Below are 17,231 nucleotides of genomic sequence, written 5' to 3'. Positions count from 1 at the left end.
ATGCTTTTTCAGGTCCTTGAACATACTCAGAATTGTTTTTTTTTTTTTTTTTGTAATTGTTGTCTTGGGCTTCATCTAAATGACTTTTCTCAGGGAATATGACAGTCTGCATGCCAATTTTTGGAGGAAGGGTATTATTGTCTTACTTGTTTGAGTTTATGATGGAATCTGTGCATCTGGCATTAGGACATTTGTGGTGTTTCTTTGGTGTGACTATCTGGCCTTGCCTCTATTTGGTGGGTGTTTAGGTCTTTGTTTGCTGTTGTCCCAGTTTGTCAAGTTGTGGACTTGTTGAATGATACCTGAGTTTCAGTGTTAGAACCACTCTGAATTTCAGGGTTTAGACTCTTGACTAGTTGACATGCTAAGTACAATGACTGATAGGTGAACAGCAGGTAGAGAGACGCCTGGCTTTGGATGTCTTTAACTGGGTTTCTGAGTTGGGTTTCATGACATCCCAGGAACCTGCAGTGGGGAGGGTGGCTGTGAGTAGGTATGACTGGTGGGAAGACTCTAGGAGGTCGTTCTAGTTCTTCTCTAAAGTGAAGTTCTAGTTCTCATTCAAACCCCAAGCCATGCTAGAGGGTACAGTGAGTGACATTGCTACTAACACTTCTCTCTTTGTTGAGACAGTCTCAGGAAGTTCAGGTTAACTTCCAACTTTAAATGTAGCCAAAGATGACCTCGAACTCCTGGACAGCTCCCCCCCCCCCCCCCACACACACACAAAGTGCTGGAATAGAGGCATTTGTCATCACCTCACTGGGTTTTTTTCAAGTTCTTATTTTATATACTTTTAGTATACAGTTATCCGTCTACCCCCAAAGAGATTAAGTTTGGAGTCTTCACACTGAGCCCTTTATATCCTTGAGTTTATTGATTCTTTAGCTTGAAATCTTTAGACATTACTCTTACTTTCATGAAAATCCTTAAATGTGTAATATAGACTGTAGTTTTTCCATTCTTATCTCTCTGTCTAATCCTATTCTGCTCATCCTGAATTTATAGAGTTCTATAAAATATTGTTTTTAATCAACTGATGTCAGTCTTTATGTCTTGTATTGTTATTATGGTTTATCCCTTCAAAACATATCTTTTGTCATTTTATGAGATTGAGGTGAAAAGTAAATTAAGGCATTTACTTTACAAAATAGTCTATAAATAATAAAGGGGAAATACCCAAGTCAGGCACATATTCTTGGCTTGCTTTGAACACTAGTGTTTTCATCCTCTGAGAACCCAGCTTTACTAGTTCTTAGTCTGCTTATTATTCATAAATATTTTCACTCTTTTGCCTTACGTAGATTCTGGATGATTTTTATACTTTGGGTTTCTGCTCTGTAGTTGCATCCTGTTTGACCTCTATGAGGTCAAATTCAAAGAACTCTTTTACTTGTCTTTGCCTCTGGGTTTTAAGTAGCACACTGGAGTCACATCCGGTTCAACTTTATTAGGAACTGCTATTAAAAGTCATCAAACTTAATGTGGAATCAAACTGAAGACTTTGAGCACTTTCTCTAAAACGCTAATGTTGGTTTCCAACTTTTGGTCTTAAAATGTGTGTATAGAGTAGTGGTATTGAAGTTTCAGCCAGCCATTCTCGCCCACTGACGAATACAACAGAGTGATGTTGAAATGGGACCTTTCAGGACAGTTGTAAGAGGACAATTGTTGACCTTAATCCATGTGACATAATCATACTGACAGAAAGGAAAGAGATTTCCTACCTTTATTTTTCAAATTTACTTTTCAAATTGAGAAGAAAATAAGCTCATTCCTAATGTAAGCTTCTCTCTTGGGCATATATATTCTGTGACTCTTACAAGCTAAGATTAAGATTGCGAAGATCCTAAACAGGTAATTATTTCCTTTGAACTATTTTGTTTCTGCCAGGATCTATGAAAAGGCTCACTTTTGGAATGGATATCTAATAGGGACATTTCTGTCAGTTTAATACATTTTCCACCATCAATTAAGATTTTTTTTTTGTGGTAGACAGACAAGCCATGAAAATAAATTAGTTTTAAAAACTCTTACAAGAAATACATACACCGTGGGAAACAATAAAGTTGAAATTCAGCAGCTCTGTGAGTTAAGAATCTTCTCTCTACAACACACTCGTGTCAGTTACTGCTTAACTTAACGCTGGGTTTTCCTTTTTGCTTTCAGGAAAACCTTTAATTTACGCCCTGGGTGTTACCTGTCCACAGCTTCCTGGTGGCTCACCGCTTCTGCCTGCTCCAGCCTTGCTCCGGCAGCTTCCAGGCTTCTGGGCTTCAGAGCTTGTTGTGAAAGCTTGCTGCTTTGGCCTGCTACCCCTGCTTCAGGTGTCAAAAGCTTTTAATTAGCTTGCTTCCTCTAATTACCTGGTTCCTTATGTGTCCATGTAGTGCGAGGGCCTGAAAGGGGAGGATACCTGTAGGCACTCATTTTCTATAAAGACTCTTGTTCAGGCTCTCCTGAAACTCCCGGGAGAAGAAACTAAATTTAGTGCATGATTTGCCTTTGATAGTGCCGGTCTGTAGTCCAAAGGACCCACAGGTGTGGTCACGTCAGCTTTTATAATTTGTGTCTGTTTAATTGGTTGATGCCCAGGCTGTACCTGATTTAAATATTTTGGCTATTGCTGCTCGATGTATAAGTTATGTTTTTTATCAAGATCACACTTCTGGCTGTTTAATAAATAGTTTGTAGTGATTTTAGATTTTAGTTTGCCTTCTAAAAAATCTATTTATTTGTTTTTGGGTTTTTTTTTGCCAATGCTGTGAATTGAACCCAGGGTCTCATGTATTTGAGGCCAGTTCTACCACACAGCCATACCCTGATCCTAAAATTTCTTTAATTGATATGAATAATTGATCATTTGTAGAATAATTTTTCAGTTTTCTCGTTTGTTTGAGACAGTGTCTTTCTCTGTAGTGCATGCTTGCACGCTCGCCTGGAATATACTGTGTAGTCTAAGATGTCCTCCAATTTGTTTATTAGTTGTTGAGATACAGTCTTGGTGTGTAGCTCTGGCTATATTGGAACTCTTTATGTAGACCAGGCTAGTCTTGAACTTGAAGCTATCCTCTTGTTCCTGCCTCCCAAGTTCTACCATGATAGACTAGTTTACTGGTTTTTAAAGTGGGGATGAGATGAAAGAACACCCTTCAGATTGGTGGAGGGATTAAATGAGTAATATATGTAATGTGCTTAGCATATGTAGTACATGTACAGTGCATTTTTTTCAGAAATAAGTGTTTTTAGTTTTATTAATAAAAATAATTTTAGATGCTATATAAGAGAACTTGAGAGAAATATGTAAAACAATAAATAGTCAATAGTAACAACAATAATGTCCTATTTTCAAACGTGAGTCTTTGAAAGTCCTGATAGGGGAACAGTGTGAGCTTGATTACAGACTCCATAAATCATACAAAAGGTTGATTATCACTAGCCTTATTTCTAGATTTCAACATCTGTGTAGTAGTGTAATTGCAGGTGAGAATATTGATCTCTTATAATGCTCAGTATATATTTACCCACATGACTCACAAAGCATTCATCTTTCTAGAATGTATTTATTGAGTACCTGATGACTCTCAGGCACTAGCCATATGTTAGTGAACAGAGGAGGTAGAAATCCCTACTCCAAAAGAGCTTGTGGGACAAAAAGTGTTGTACATTGTTAGACTATGTAGTGTATATATATTATGTTAAATAATTATGAGAATTAAGGTGAAAAGGAAGCAAAGAAATGTAATAGAAAGTTCAGAGGACATAGTGACATTTCAGTGAGGGTGTGAGAAAGCAGACTCAGTGGCTCTGTGGAGATAAGAGTATTCAGTAGATCTGGGAGAAATCAAGTGCAAAATCATAAGGTGGGATTGTGCAAGGTAAGATTATGGCTTGAACAAAGGTGAGCTAAATGGTGAGTAGAGGCCAGGGTGGTAAGCTGGCTTTATAGTTTATGTTAAGGACTTTGACTTTTTAACTTTAAGGGAGATAGAAAATCACTAGAAGCTTGGAGTAAGAGAATGATGTCATCAGAACTACATTTAAACATATTGTTTTGTACTGTTGAGAATAGATTGTGAATGAGTACAGATAGAAGGGTCAGGTAAAGTATGACAGCAAGGTATATTGGGGCAGAAGAGAAAGTATGGTGAATTCTGACTATATCAGAGGTAGGCTACATTTCTGAATGCCATTCAAAACATGCAGAACTGCTTGGATATTGAAATCCTATGTTATATAATCCTATGCTATAATTACACATAGTAATACATAGGTTGTGTTCAATCGCCTATTAGTATATTTGTCACATGCTGATCATTTCTGTACTGTGTACAGATTTACTAACACCAAAGAATGTTTACAGGAATTATTAAAATCATCACTGATATTTTAGAAGTGTATTTTCTGTTTGTAATTTTTAGTCCATACTAATGTACTTTTTAATCGTGTTTGTGTGTGTGTGTGTGTGTGTGTGTGTGTGTGTGTTGGTCGTGGAACTCAGAGCCTTTTGCATGTTATGCAAGTGCTCTACTACTATTCTAAGGAATAATGTAACATACTGTTTTAGTTACAGTTTCTATTGCTGTGAAGAGACACCATGACCATGGCAACTCTTATAAAGGAAACATTTAATTGAGATGGCAGTTTACAGTTTCAGAGGTTCAGTCCATTATCATCATGGTGAGATATAGCTGTATGCAGGCAGACATGGTGCTGGAGAGTTTGCTACATCTTGAGAGAGTTCTCCATCTTACAAGCAACAGGAAGTGAACTGAGATGCTGGGTGTGGCTTGAGCATATATGAGCCCTCAAAATCCACCCCCACAGTGACACACTTCCTCCAACAAGGCCACACCCACTCCAACTAAGCCACACCTCCTAGTAGTGCCACTCCCATTGAGCGTCATTTTCTTTCAAACCATCATTCACACCATCCTCTTATGTGCCTCTTGACTTTGCTACTTGAATGTACAAGATCTAAAGTGGGAGTTCCGAGACAGCTTTATTTTTGTTGTTTTTCTACTACCATGATTATGGAAATGATTTGTAGTGTAAACAAAGAGGAACAGGTCAATGATCAACTTGGGAGTTTCATAATCTTTTTTCATCATGGCATTAATTTGATAATTCAGGAGAGTTTCTTGAGTTGACTGTTGTTTCTCTAAACCACAGTTCATTCCAGAAAAATTTTTAGGCAACTCTTTTCTAGGGTGTTGTGGAGAGTATTTTTTGCTATGCAGTAGCATAGTATTCCATCCTACCATGAACACGTGTGAACTGTGTCTCTTGTTGGTCCTTACCATACACTACCACACGTAGAGCTAGTGTTCATGTCATGACCAAGATGAGTGGTGTGTGTATCCTACACAAGAGGTAGAAAGGCAAATAAAAGTCATACCTCTTTGAAGACCTTTAGAAGTAGTTCATCTTTTAGGATTTTGGTGTCTAACTTTTTAATATTTGGCCTGGAAATTTATGATTTATTTTATGTATAGGTATATGTAGAAAAATAATTATGAAATACAATGTTTTGTAAACTTAATGTTTTACATAATATGGTGACTTTTAAGTTTTTCTCTATCAAATAATATTCTTTTTTTTTTTTTTTTTCGAGACAGGGTTTCTCTGTGGTTTTGGAGCCTGTCCTGGAACTAGTTCTGTAGACCAGGCTGGTCTCGAACTCACAGAGATCCGCCTGCCTCTGCCTCCCGAGTGCTGGGATTAAAGGCGTGTGCCACCACCGCCTGGCTTCAAATAATATTCTTAATATTTCTTCAAACACATGAATAGTTTCTTTTGGATTATTTTGTCTATTTTCTCTGTAAGAATATTTGTTAGTTCTAGTATTTTACTACTGAAAACTATACTATGTTGAATATTATGACTTGCTTTTTATTTGTATGTGGAATTTTTTCAATTGAGGGAATTTCTGTGTATATGTATAGTGTCAGTTATAAACTTAAAACTGTGAATTGAAGAACTGTTTCTCTTTTTAGTGCTAAAGGGATTGTAAGACATACTGGCTGTCACGCAGTAGTGGTAGATGGAGATGGGGAGAGTGGGTGCTTAAAGTAGAGGTACAGATGCATGGTAACAGCTCACATCTATTGAACACTTAACTGGACTCCAGACCCTGTAGTAATAAGTACTTTATATGCATATTAATTATTTTGATCTTTACTATATCTATATAATGTAAGTACATTTATTAAACTCACCATTGATGAGAAAAATCAAATATTAAAAGGCAAGTCTTCAAATAAGAAACCTGGAGGGGGGCGCAAAAAAAGAAAAAGAAACCTGGGATTATACAGTGATATGATAAAACCAAGATTTGAGACCAATAGACTGGCTTCAGAATTCATATTGCCACCACCTTTCTAACACCCCAGTAAGTGCTAGCCAAGTGTTGGGGTGTTGAGTGGATGCTGCCTACTATCACTGTTCATCTCTTCTGTGGAGCTGCACAACCCACAGGTTGTTTTGAGTCCAGTATTCATAATGTAGTGTACATTCTTACACATCACCCTCTCAAGACTTGAAGCAGACTTGCGCAACATGCTTCTGAAGTGAAACTTCACTTTGGTTTTTTGAGACAGGGTTTCTCTGTGTAGCTCTGGCTGTCCTGGAACTTGCTCTATAGACCAGGCTGTCCTGGAACTCATAGAGATCCTACTGCCTCTGTCTCCTGAATGCTGAGATTAAAGATGTGCATAACCATTCTCTGGCTAAACAGTTTTTGTTTTTACAGTAAGAGATATTAAAACAACAACAACACCCAACCAAAACAAAAGACTAATAATCTCCTGGTTTTAACATACAATGCTAAGTGAGTTATGAAATGTTTTGGCTTTTGGAATTGCATTTGAGGGGTTGAAGACCTGTGTGAAATGTTAGTATAGTACCTGGCATTTGGGCATTGGATGCATGTTGTTGGGCATATGGAGGTTAGAGGACAACTTGGCCATTAGCTCTTACCTTGTTGATGCATGGTCTCTTGTTTCTGCTGCTATACTGTGTACTTCAAACTGCATGGCCTAGAAGCTTCCAGGCAATTCTATCCATACCTTCCATCTTTCCATATGAATACTGAGATTACAGATGTGCACCACTACATCAGGCTTTTTACATAGGTTACAAGGATCAATTGAACTCAGTTTGTTAGACTTGCTTGTGTGGCTAGGTTTTTTACTGAGCTATCTTCCTGACACATCCTCCACCATTTTAATTGATAGCATAACTGTTTATTACAGCTACTTAGAAATATTATGCACTGATTTTAATTATGTCATCATATTACTTTGATGAAAATCTCATCTAGGTACAGATTTTTAAAGTGCCCTTAATATGCACATTTGCTATCAAAATTTATTAAAAAATTAGAGCTTGAATTTAAACCTATTTTTTATTCTTGGAAATTTTCCTTTGAACTGTAAAGATTTGTACACATGATCTTGCCTTCATGTTAGGATATTGTGTTGTTACCTACCAACTACTATAATAAAATGCCTCATATAATTCCCTTATAAAAAGGAAAATTTATGTTGGCTTATGGTTTTGGAGATTTTAGTGTGTAATCAGTTAATGCTTTGCTTTTGAATCTGTAATGAAGTAACGTATTGTTCTGGGAGTGTGGAAAAATAAAACCATCTACCTGATAGGAAGAAAAGGATGGAGGAAATACTTAAGTCAGTTTAGGGTCCTACAGACTGCAACAGCTTAAAGGCACCCACTATTATTAAGCGTTTAAAACTTCTGCCATCATCCAAAGTGCTGCACAGGGGACCAAACTTTTACCACCACATGAACTTTTGAGGGTCACCTGATATCCAAACTGCAACAGATAGTAATTCTTTTCTCTAGTGGTGCCTCTCAGTTACCAGAAATGTTGTTGGTGAATATTTGCCTGCCTTTTCTGTGGTTTCGTTTCAACCCTGTAACAAACCAGCAAATGGAAGGGCCCTAAAGAGATTATCTAGTTAAATGAAAACAACAGTAGAAACAGAAATGTAATCATTTTGTTCACAGCGAGAATAGTCTTATTTGCATTTGTCAGTTTTTTGATATATAAAATACAGGAGCATTTGTTGCTTTTTATGGTTGGAAAGGATGTGTATAGTCCACAGTTTGCAAAACTGTTAGTCATAAATGCTCTTTGCTGGGAATTGGGGGAGGAAGGGAAAGGATGGGCTGGAATACATGCATAGTGGGTAAAAGTATGTGGAATAAAGAGCATCATTATCTTCAGTCCATGTATTACTTCTTTACCATAGAATATCTCTCCTTTGATAACTGTATCCCCTGTAATACTGTGCTGAAATCTGGCATGCATTGTCCTGTAAGATCTGATTTCATATTGTGCATCGTGGTCAGTTTCTTTGCAACAGATGATGAGTTTAAATTCCTAGGCAGAAAATTTGGAAAGGAAGATATAATGTATAATACACAGCAGAATGGTTCACAAAGAATGGCTCACTTGTTTGACATATGTTCACTAATGTAAAATTTTCATTTGACATTTTACTTAGAATCTTAGAATTGAGCGGCATTGACATAATTGATATTGGTATTTATTTTTTCTTGCAGAGAGAAAAATGGAAAATGAATAAAGTATTTTTGTGATACTTTAAAAGTTGTATTTCCTTTATCTTTTCTAGGTTGCTGTAGTTAAATTGAAAAATGCAGATAAAGTATTTGCCATGAAAATTCTGAACAAGTGGGAAATGCTGAAAAGAGCTGAGGTGAGTCTTTATGCTCTGTAAAAGTTGATGGCGCTTAGGTTTTTAGTTTAGACTATTTTAAAACATGTTGGTAGTAAAAAATTTTGGACATAGATGTTGGAGTCCTTTAGTGAATTGATGTATAGTCTGAATACATCGCAAGGCAGACTCAAATTATTGGTGCATTTAATTATTTCACTGAAATTAACATTGTATATTTGTAAAAAGGAAATTTCAAAATGAGAGAAGACTATCAGAACCAGCCATGCCAGCCACAGAATGCAGTCAGTGTAAAGAGGGCTGTGAGGGGCTTAGTGGAAGTTGGATCCCTGGAACCTGTGATGAAAAGAGAAAGCTGACAACACAAAGTTGTCCTCTGACTCCACAAGTGTGCACTCTTGGACCTAGGCACCTGCATACATGTGCACACACATCTAGTAAACATTAAAAAAATAAAAATGTAGAACTATAAAGCACTCTTAACCAGAGATATTGCTGGGGCTGCCCTGAGGGCTCCAGTTTGTGTGAAGAGATGTTGAAATGATCTTAGAATAATTTTTACATGAAAAGATTTCATAGGTTATGTGTATGTTACAACTTAACCACCTTCCAAATTAAACTTATTTTAGTGGAAATCCTGGGCTTGGGGTGGGGAATATATGAAAACTTTGGAAGCTATTGCTTATATAAATGTTTAATTATTAACTCAGAGTATGTAACTGTGTGCATTTTAAGCACACTTGCCAAATACAGATATTATCAAATTATTTTTGTTAGTTATATTAAAACATTTTTTTTACTGACTACTTAAAAATGTCTATGTCGTCTATGTCTCATTTTTTGTGTGACCATCAAATATATGTTAAACTATATGTTTGAAAGTAAATTTAAAAGCTGGGTCCAGCATTTAGGAGTTAGAGACAGAAAGATAAAGAATTCCAGTTTATCCTTAGTTAGATAACAAGTTCAAGGCTCTCTCTTCTCTCTCTCTTTCTCTTTCTCTCTCTCTCTCTCTCTCTCTCTCTCTCTCTCTCTCTCTCTCTCTCTCACACACACACACACACACACACAAAACCAAGCAACCAAAAATATTAAATTCAGTGCCTTGCTATAAAAATGAAAATATTAAGATAAATTCCATTTATTTTTCAAAATGAAAATCTTAGACTTTAAATATCCTATTATTTGAAAAATTTCTCTGTAACAGTATTTTGTGAAGGAGAGAACCCTTTATTTTTATTTCCAATAAATGAGAAGCCAAACTAGGTATAATCATCAGTATACTTTGTGATTGATTTTCATCTAAATTTATTGTGTGTGTGTGTGTGTGTGTGTGTGTGTGTATGTGTATGTGTGTGTGCGCATAGATACATGCATGTACAGGTACATGATATGTAAGTATGAGTATACACATGTACTTGCTATTCATACATGTGTCCGGAGTTTAGAGGACAACTTTCAGGAGATTATTTTATCATCTCTCCCCCTTCTCTGGGATCTAGGAATTAGATTCAGGTCATCAGAATTGAATGGCAAGCACTTTTTACTGACTGAGTCATCCTGAAGGCATGATACATGTAGTTTTGATGTGCTGTATAGGGTCGCTAATTTGATGAATGTATTTTATGAATATTAAGAGTCATGTGATAGCTTTGCAGAATTATTCTTTATGTATAGACCTTATTTAACTTCTGTTTCAACATAGGAATTCTTGTTGCTCATTATCCCAGTAATCCGTTAAGCATAAAATTTAAAGAACATATTACTGAATACAGAAAAATGTAAAAGTTGTATGAAAGTTAAATCACTCTGGCAAGCAAAATATTTGGTTGAAATTTGAAATTCAACCAGGTGGTGGTGGTGCATGCCTTTAGTCCTAGCACTCAGGAGGCAGAGAGGTGAATCTCTGAGTTTGAAGCCATCCTGGTCTACAGAGCGAGTTCCAGGACAGCCAGGGCTACATAGAAAAACCCTGCCTAAAGTAAAAAAAACAAAGTTAGGAAAATGACCAACTAAATCTAAATTAGCTCTGCGGTCCTGGTAATACTGTGCATATGTTATGTTGTGAGGTGTTGGTTTGTTGAAGCAGTGTCATGTTTTTTAGCTAGCCAAGGATGATTTGAACTCGTGATCTTGCTTTCTCCTCTTAAGCACTATGATTACAGACACATGCCACCATGCCTTGTTCATTGTGTGTTTAGAGACCCAAATTGTAGAGGGAATTAATTTTTTTTCTTTAGATATGCTTTCTTTTCCTTCAGAATTATGATTGAATTCCTAGAGCACCTTCACACCACTAGAGTGTCCATTTATCATGGCTTAATACTGATGAAGAACAGATTTTTCTTAACAGGCCCATTATTGATCCTTAGTCATTTCTTGTGGTTCTGTGCACCGTGTGGTAAAGCATCCTGGCTTCTCTTTACCGGATACCAGTAATATCTTTCCCAGTTGGCATAAGCAGCTGAGGACAAAGTATGTTAAACAAAATGTATGGAGTATGCCTTGTATCAAATATTTACGACTAGATAATGTAATGCCTGAGACTTTTTATAAAGTATGCATGTGGATATATGTGTGCACCAGTGACACTGAGGGATGGTGGTATGTGAGAATGTAATGTAATAATTGCTGTAATTGTGTGACAGTAGTTGGGAGAAGGATTTTAGTCAGACTCTCTACTTCTGTATATGTTTACAATTGTATATCATAGTTCATTATGTTTATTTATGCATGTTTTTACTGAGCAGTTCAGGATAGATTAGAATTTACAGCTTAATTTGTTGTTTTGACTTAAGTCTTCTGAGTTTTGTTGGTTTGGAATTGTCAGTTTGGAATTGGGTGACACAGCAGTTACTACTGGATTTTAGCTGGATTGCCTTTAAAATTTCAGATCACTGTTGTGAAATAAAGCCAGGAAAGGGCTTTCCTGGACTCTGTCATCCTTCTGAAATATTAATTGCAAACCATATTAGGTCAGTTAAGCCATACAGCAGGACTTAGTAGTAAGTATGTAACATGATTCTCTTTTCCTCCTAAAGTGAACTAAAGCAAAATGTCATAGATTTTAGTAACTTGACTGACAGTTTAAATCACGATTTCAGATGGATTACATTGACTTGTTGTAGTATTTTCTCAGATAATGCTATTTAATTTCAGGCTTTGGCAATTCTGTTTGTTCAAATAAGTTCTTTGTGTATATACATGAGAATATGAGGGCTAATTGTATAATAATTTGTTTCATGTATCATGGCTACTTAATCTTCCTTATAACCAGTACCAACTGTATGAGCTGAGGATATAGCTCATGTCTTGCGTACACAAGATCCCGAGTTCAGTCTTTAAAATATAATCAGAAAGTCAAAGGCACCTATAATGTTCATTTTTTTTTTTTATGTCTTCAAAAGTGATAAAGTGGATGCTAGGTGGAGGTAGCATGTGCTTTTAATCCCAGCACTCGGGAAGCAGAGATAGGTGGATTTCTGTGAGTTCTAGGCCAACTTACAGAGTAGGCTCTAAAGCTACAGAGAAACCTTGTCTTGAAAATAAACAAACAGAAATTGGTAAAGTGGCAATGGCAAATTTGGACATTTATGTCATCTAGGTAATAGGTTGGTTGGTCTGTGATAACCTAAATCTGTGAATTGCTTTGGACTGTAGCAATTGTAAAAACATATTAAACATTTTAGACTGTGATACACACTTTGAGCAGTTGTTTGGATGGTGTTTTCTAGGTTGTATAAAGTATTCTTTCCCTTTCAGACAGCATGCTTTCGTGAGGAGAGGGACGTGCTGGTGAACGGGGACAACAAGTGGATAACAACTCTGCACTATGCTTTCCAGGACGACAACAACTTAGTAAGAAGTGCTTGGGTTATTCTAGTCTTTTGTTGGCAGAGTTTGCCATTATTTTTTAAAATGTTATTTAAATGTAGATTTTTAATAGAAAAATTACTCACAGAGCAATTACTCACACGTGGTATGAGAATGTTTTGTCTGAGAAATTTGATGCTTTTTTTTCTTTTAAATTTGTTTATGTCTTTAATAAATAAGAAATCCCAGATTAGATCCAGACTGTTTATTTCCTTCAGTTCAGTGTTGTGGGAGATGGTTCAGGAGTTTTCCTTTTTATGACTCTCCCAGTATATTTTATTAGTATTGTTGTACTTTTTAAAACTTTACACACTTGGGGCTGGAGAGATGGCTCAGCAGTTAAGAGCCCTGGCTGCCCTTCCAGAGGTCCTGAGTTCAATTTCCAGCAATCACATGGTGGCTCACAAACATCTGTAATGAGATCTGGTGCCCTCTTCTGGCCTCCAGGCAGGCATACAGGCATAACATTGTATATGTAATAAATAGATAAATCATAAAAAAGAAAAAATCTTTACACACTTTTCATTGTGGCCATGTGCTACATTAGATTGAGTTATATTTATATGATATCATTTTCCAAAAGCATGGGAGGAACTTAGTGATAACTCATACTATCAAAATATCTACTACTTGAGTATAAGTAAGAATGAATATAGAAACTAGGAAGAGGGAAATAAAAATCAAAGGATAAATAAGGTTAAGTTTGCTGCAATATGAAATGTAACTACTTGGCCTATTATTCATAGTTCTTCAGTTTTTGGCCCTTTTTATTTTTAGATTTATATATTTTAGAAAGGTATTCATGTCTTTGAGAGGCTGTTATGTATCAGACTTGACAAATAAAAAGAATAGGGGGCAGTTTTTGTTTATTTGCTAAATAATTACTGGATGTTTGTTCTCTGCTGGGCATTGTTCTTTGTATCTGGAGAGAATAGCAAGTGAGAGGAAAAAAGTTCTCTTCTTAGTGTTCTTTATTTATATAGAGTATACCAGATAATAAGTTGAAAATCAAGTAAGTAATATATGTGAAGTAGTTTAAATGATAAAAATGCTATATTTATTTAGAAGTGTAAAGTCTGTGACTATTCTTCCAAGACAGACACAAGGTAGCTAAATCAAAAAGGGATAAAGATACAAAGTATGTCGTTTTGTGACATGAATATTACACAGACTTTAAGTTTTAGTTTTCATAAAGTTGGAGTACAGCTACACTTACTGACATGTATTGTCTACAATCTACCAAGCCAGTTATAACTTGATAGCTTTTTCAGTTCTGTGCATATTGCTATACCATGACATTTTATTTTTATTAATAATGCATGCCTATCATATCAAAATGCTTTAGCGCATAGGACAGTGACCTTTTTAATGGATTAAATAGCACAGCATTGTGTTTATTGTTGAAAACACATTACAATATGGATTACATGTACATTGCCAGATACACTACACATTACTGCATTCTCAATTCATAGGAAAGAATTGATTAGTAAAGTTAGTAAATTTAAAACAAAACTTAATTATAATATAACTTCTAAAAGTAAAATGAAAATGAATCTACAGCTATATTGGTGGTTTCTGAGAAGCTTATTTATTAGATAGGAAAAGCCGTTACCATTGTTCAGAGCTGAATCATGCTTGATTGCAAAGCAGAGGAAAAATGGTCAGTGAAAATAAACTTGTTCTTTTGTTGAAAACAGTTGCTTAAAATTCCACAAAAAATTGAAGATATCAGGAATAACACTGAATGATTTTAAAACTAAGGAAATGTGAATATTTGTTTTATTTCCTATATAATTAACCGTTCTCTGCATCTCCGTAGAAAATGTGGCCTAGCTATTCTTGACAGTAGCAGTGAATACAGGGCAAACAAGAACCATGGAGTAATACTTGTAAATGTGGAAAAGTGCAGGTGTGCCCACAATGGATTGCAATGAGGATGCCAAGAAGAAAATTCATGGGAGCGGCCAGAACTGATGGAAACATTGCACTGTGGACACCAAAGACAGGAGGAGAGTAGTGGTAGAGCATATGTTAGCATATTCAAGGACTTGGCTACCAACCCCACCCCCCACAGGAGTACAAGAGATGGACAATAACACTAAATATATTTTTTTAGTCAAAAGGAAATTTATGACTCTATAGTTCATCCTCTGTACTCATCTGCATTTGTCTTTAATGCCATCCCTGTTTACATCCCCTGTAAACCATAAAATTGTGCCAAAATTCTACATGTTGAAATAGTCATTTCTGGAATTTCCATTTGGAATTAAACTGTCTCATTTTAACTTTGTGCTATGTTTTTAAAGTTTGTTATACAGCTAACGTGTGTATGTGTGTACAATACCTCTGAATCTTTGGTAGAAATTTAGAAAAGAATAAATGGCATGATCATTAGTATCTTTAACTAAAATAAAACTAAAGGTTTGTTTATAGCTGTAATGCACTTGAGGTTTTTATCTGATGTCAAGCCAGATCCAGGTGTGGAAACAATGTGATTCCAATACGTATATCCCTTATATATTTTTCTTTTATTATTATTATTATTATATTACTTAAAAATACCAATCCAAATTCCACTTTCTCCTCTCCTCCCTCTTCTCTCCCACTCCCTCCACACACCCTCCCTCCAATTCCCTCCAGTCTTAAGAGAGGGCAAGGCACCCTGCCCTGTGGGAAGTCCAAGACCATCCCCACTACATCCAGGTTGAACAAGGTATACATCCAAAGAGAATCGGATCCCTAAAAGCCAGTACATGCAGTAAAGACAAATCCCAGTGCCATTGTCATTGGTCCCTCGGTCTGCCCCAACTGTCAACCACATTCAGAGGGACTAGTTGGATCCCATGCTCGTTCACTCCCAGTCCAGTTGGAGTTGGTGAGCTCCCATTAGCTCAGGCACATTGTCTCAGTGGGTGAACCCCTCATGGTCTTGACTTCCTTGCTCATACTCTTCCTCCTGCTCTTCAAATGGACCTTGGGAGCTTAGTCCAGTGCTCTGGTGTGGGTCTCTGTCTCTGTTTCCATCTGTTGTAGATGAAGGGTCTATGGTGATATTTAAGATAATCATCAGTCTGACTACAGGGCAAGGCCAGTTCAGGCACCCTCTCTATTGCTTAGGGTCTTAGCTTGGGTCATCCTTGTGGATTCCTGGAAATTTTTCTAGAGCCAGGTTTCTTGCTATCCTCAAAATGGCTCCCTCCATCAAGATATCTCTTTCCTTGCTCTCATATCTGTACTTCCTCCATCTCAACCATACCATTTGCTCAAGATCTCTCCAACCCTCCCCTTCTCCCCTCCTCTTTCTCTTCTCCCCTTCCTTCTTCCCCCTTCCGCATGCTCCCATTTTTTTTCAGGCAATCTTGTCGGCTTCCAATTTCCAGGTGGATCTATATATGTTTTTCTTTGGGTTCACCTTATTATGTAGCTTCTCTAAGATCATGAACTATAGGCTCAATGTCTCTTGTTTATGGCTAGTATCCACTAATGAGTGAGTCAGTAGAACATGAGACTCTTAATCTCAGGGTCGTGGGTTCAAGGCCCATGTTGGGCACCAGATGAAGGCGTAAGTCACAAAACAATCCCACACCAGTTCAGAATTATGGATAATAAAAAAACTGTTTATTTTAGGGGAAAACTTACATATCACTGTCCTAGACAACAGTCTTCTGAACCAACAGGAACAGTCTAGCAGCCGGAAGCGGCAGCCAGAAGCAAGATACTGGGCATATGGTTACTGCTGTTTTTTTTTTTTTTTTTTTTTTTTCTTTTTGGATTTTTGAGACAGGGTTTCTCCGTAGCTTTTGGTTCCTGTCCTGGAACTAGCTCTTGTAGACCAGGCTGGCCTCGAACTCACAGAGATCCACCTGCATCTGACTCCCAAGTACTGGGATTAAAGGCATGCGCCACCACTGCCCAGCGGTTACTGCTGTTTTTATAGAATAAGAGACCATGCCCAAGTGGGCTGGTATCTTAAAGGCTATTGGCTGAAGGAGCAGAATATGTTCCCACAGCACCTATACCATATTCATATTTTTGGGTCTGGGTTATCTAACTCAGGATAGTGTTTTCTTATTCCAGCCATTTGCATGCAGAATTCAAGATGTCATTGTTTTTTTTTTACAGCTGAGTAGTACTCTAATGTGTAGATGTGCCACGCTTTCTTTATTCATTCTTCCATTGAGGGGCATCTAGGTTGTTTCCAGGTTCTGGCTATTACAAATAATGATACTATGAACATAGCTGAACAAATGCTTTTGTAGTATGATTGAGCATATTTTGGTTATATTCCCAAGAGTGGTATTGCTGGATCCTGAGGTAGGTTGACTCCCTTTTCCTGGTTTCCAAAGTGGTTGCAGAAGTTTGCATTCCCACTAGCAATGGATGAGTGTTCCCCTTACTCCACATCCTCTCCAGCATAAGCTATCATTGGTATTTTTGATTTTAGCCATTCTGACAGGTGTAAGATGGTATCAGACCTGGATGGAGGTGGGTGGTCCTTGGACTTCCCACAGGGCAGGGAACCCTGATTGTTCTTAGGGATGATGAGGGAGGGGGACTTGATGGGGGAGGGTGAGGGAAATGGGAGGCGGTGGCAGGGAGAAGGCAGAAATCTTTAATAAATAAATAAATTAATTA

General features: G+C 37.0%; 1 protein-coding gene across 18 annotated transcripts in view; it reads left to right on the top strand.

The window, feature by feature from the left end:
• Cdc42bpa (CDC42 binding protein kinase alpha) overlaps positions 1–17,231 on the top strand; it is a 257,942-nt gene that overhangs the window by 86,895 nt on the left and 153,816 nt on the right. For all 18 annotated transcript variants that reach the window (XM_057769503.1, XM_057769501.1, XM_057769494.1 and 15 more), the window contains exons 3-4: positions 8,658–8,741; positions 12,483–12,578. In XM_057769503.1, the coding sequence (XP_057625486.1) occupies positions 8,658–8,741; positions 12,483–12,578 (180 nt within the window). The remainder of the gene's footprint in view (positions 1–8,657; positions 8,742–12,482; positions 12,579–17,231) is intronic.

Source organism: Chionomys nivalis, chromosome 5 (genome assembly GCF_950005125.1).
Source record: "Chionomys nivalis chromosome 5, mChiNiv1.1, whole genome shotgun sequence".
Lineage (NCBI taxonomy): Eukaryota > Metazoa > Chordata > Mammalia > Rodentia > Cricetidae > Chionomys > Chionomys nivalis.
This window is presented reverse-complemented; position numbering and strand designations above follow the sequence as displayed.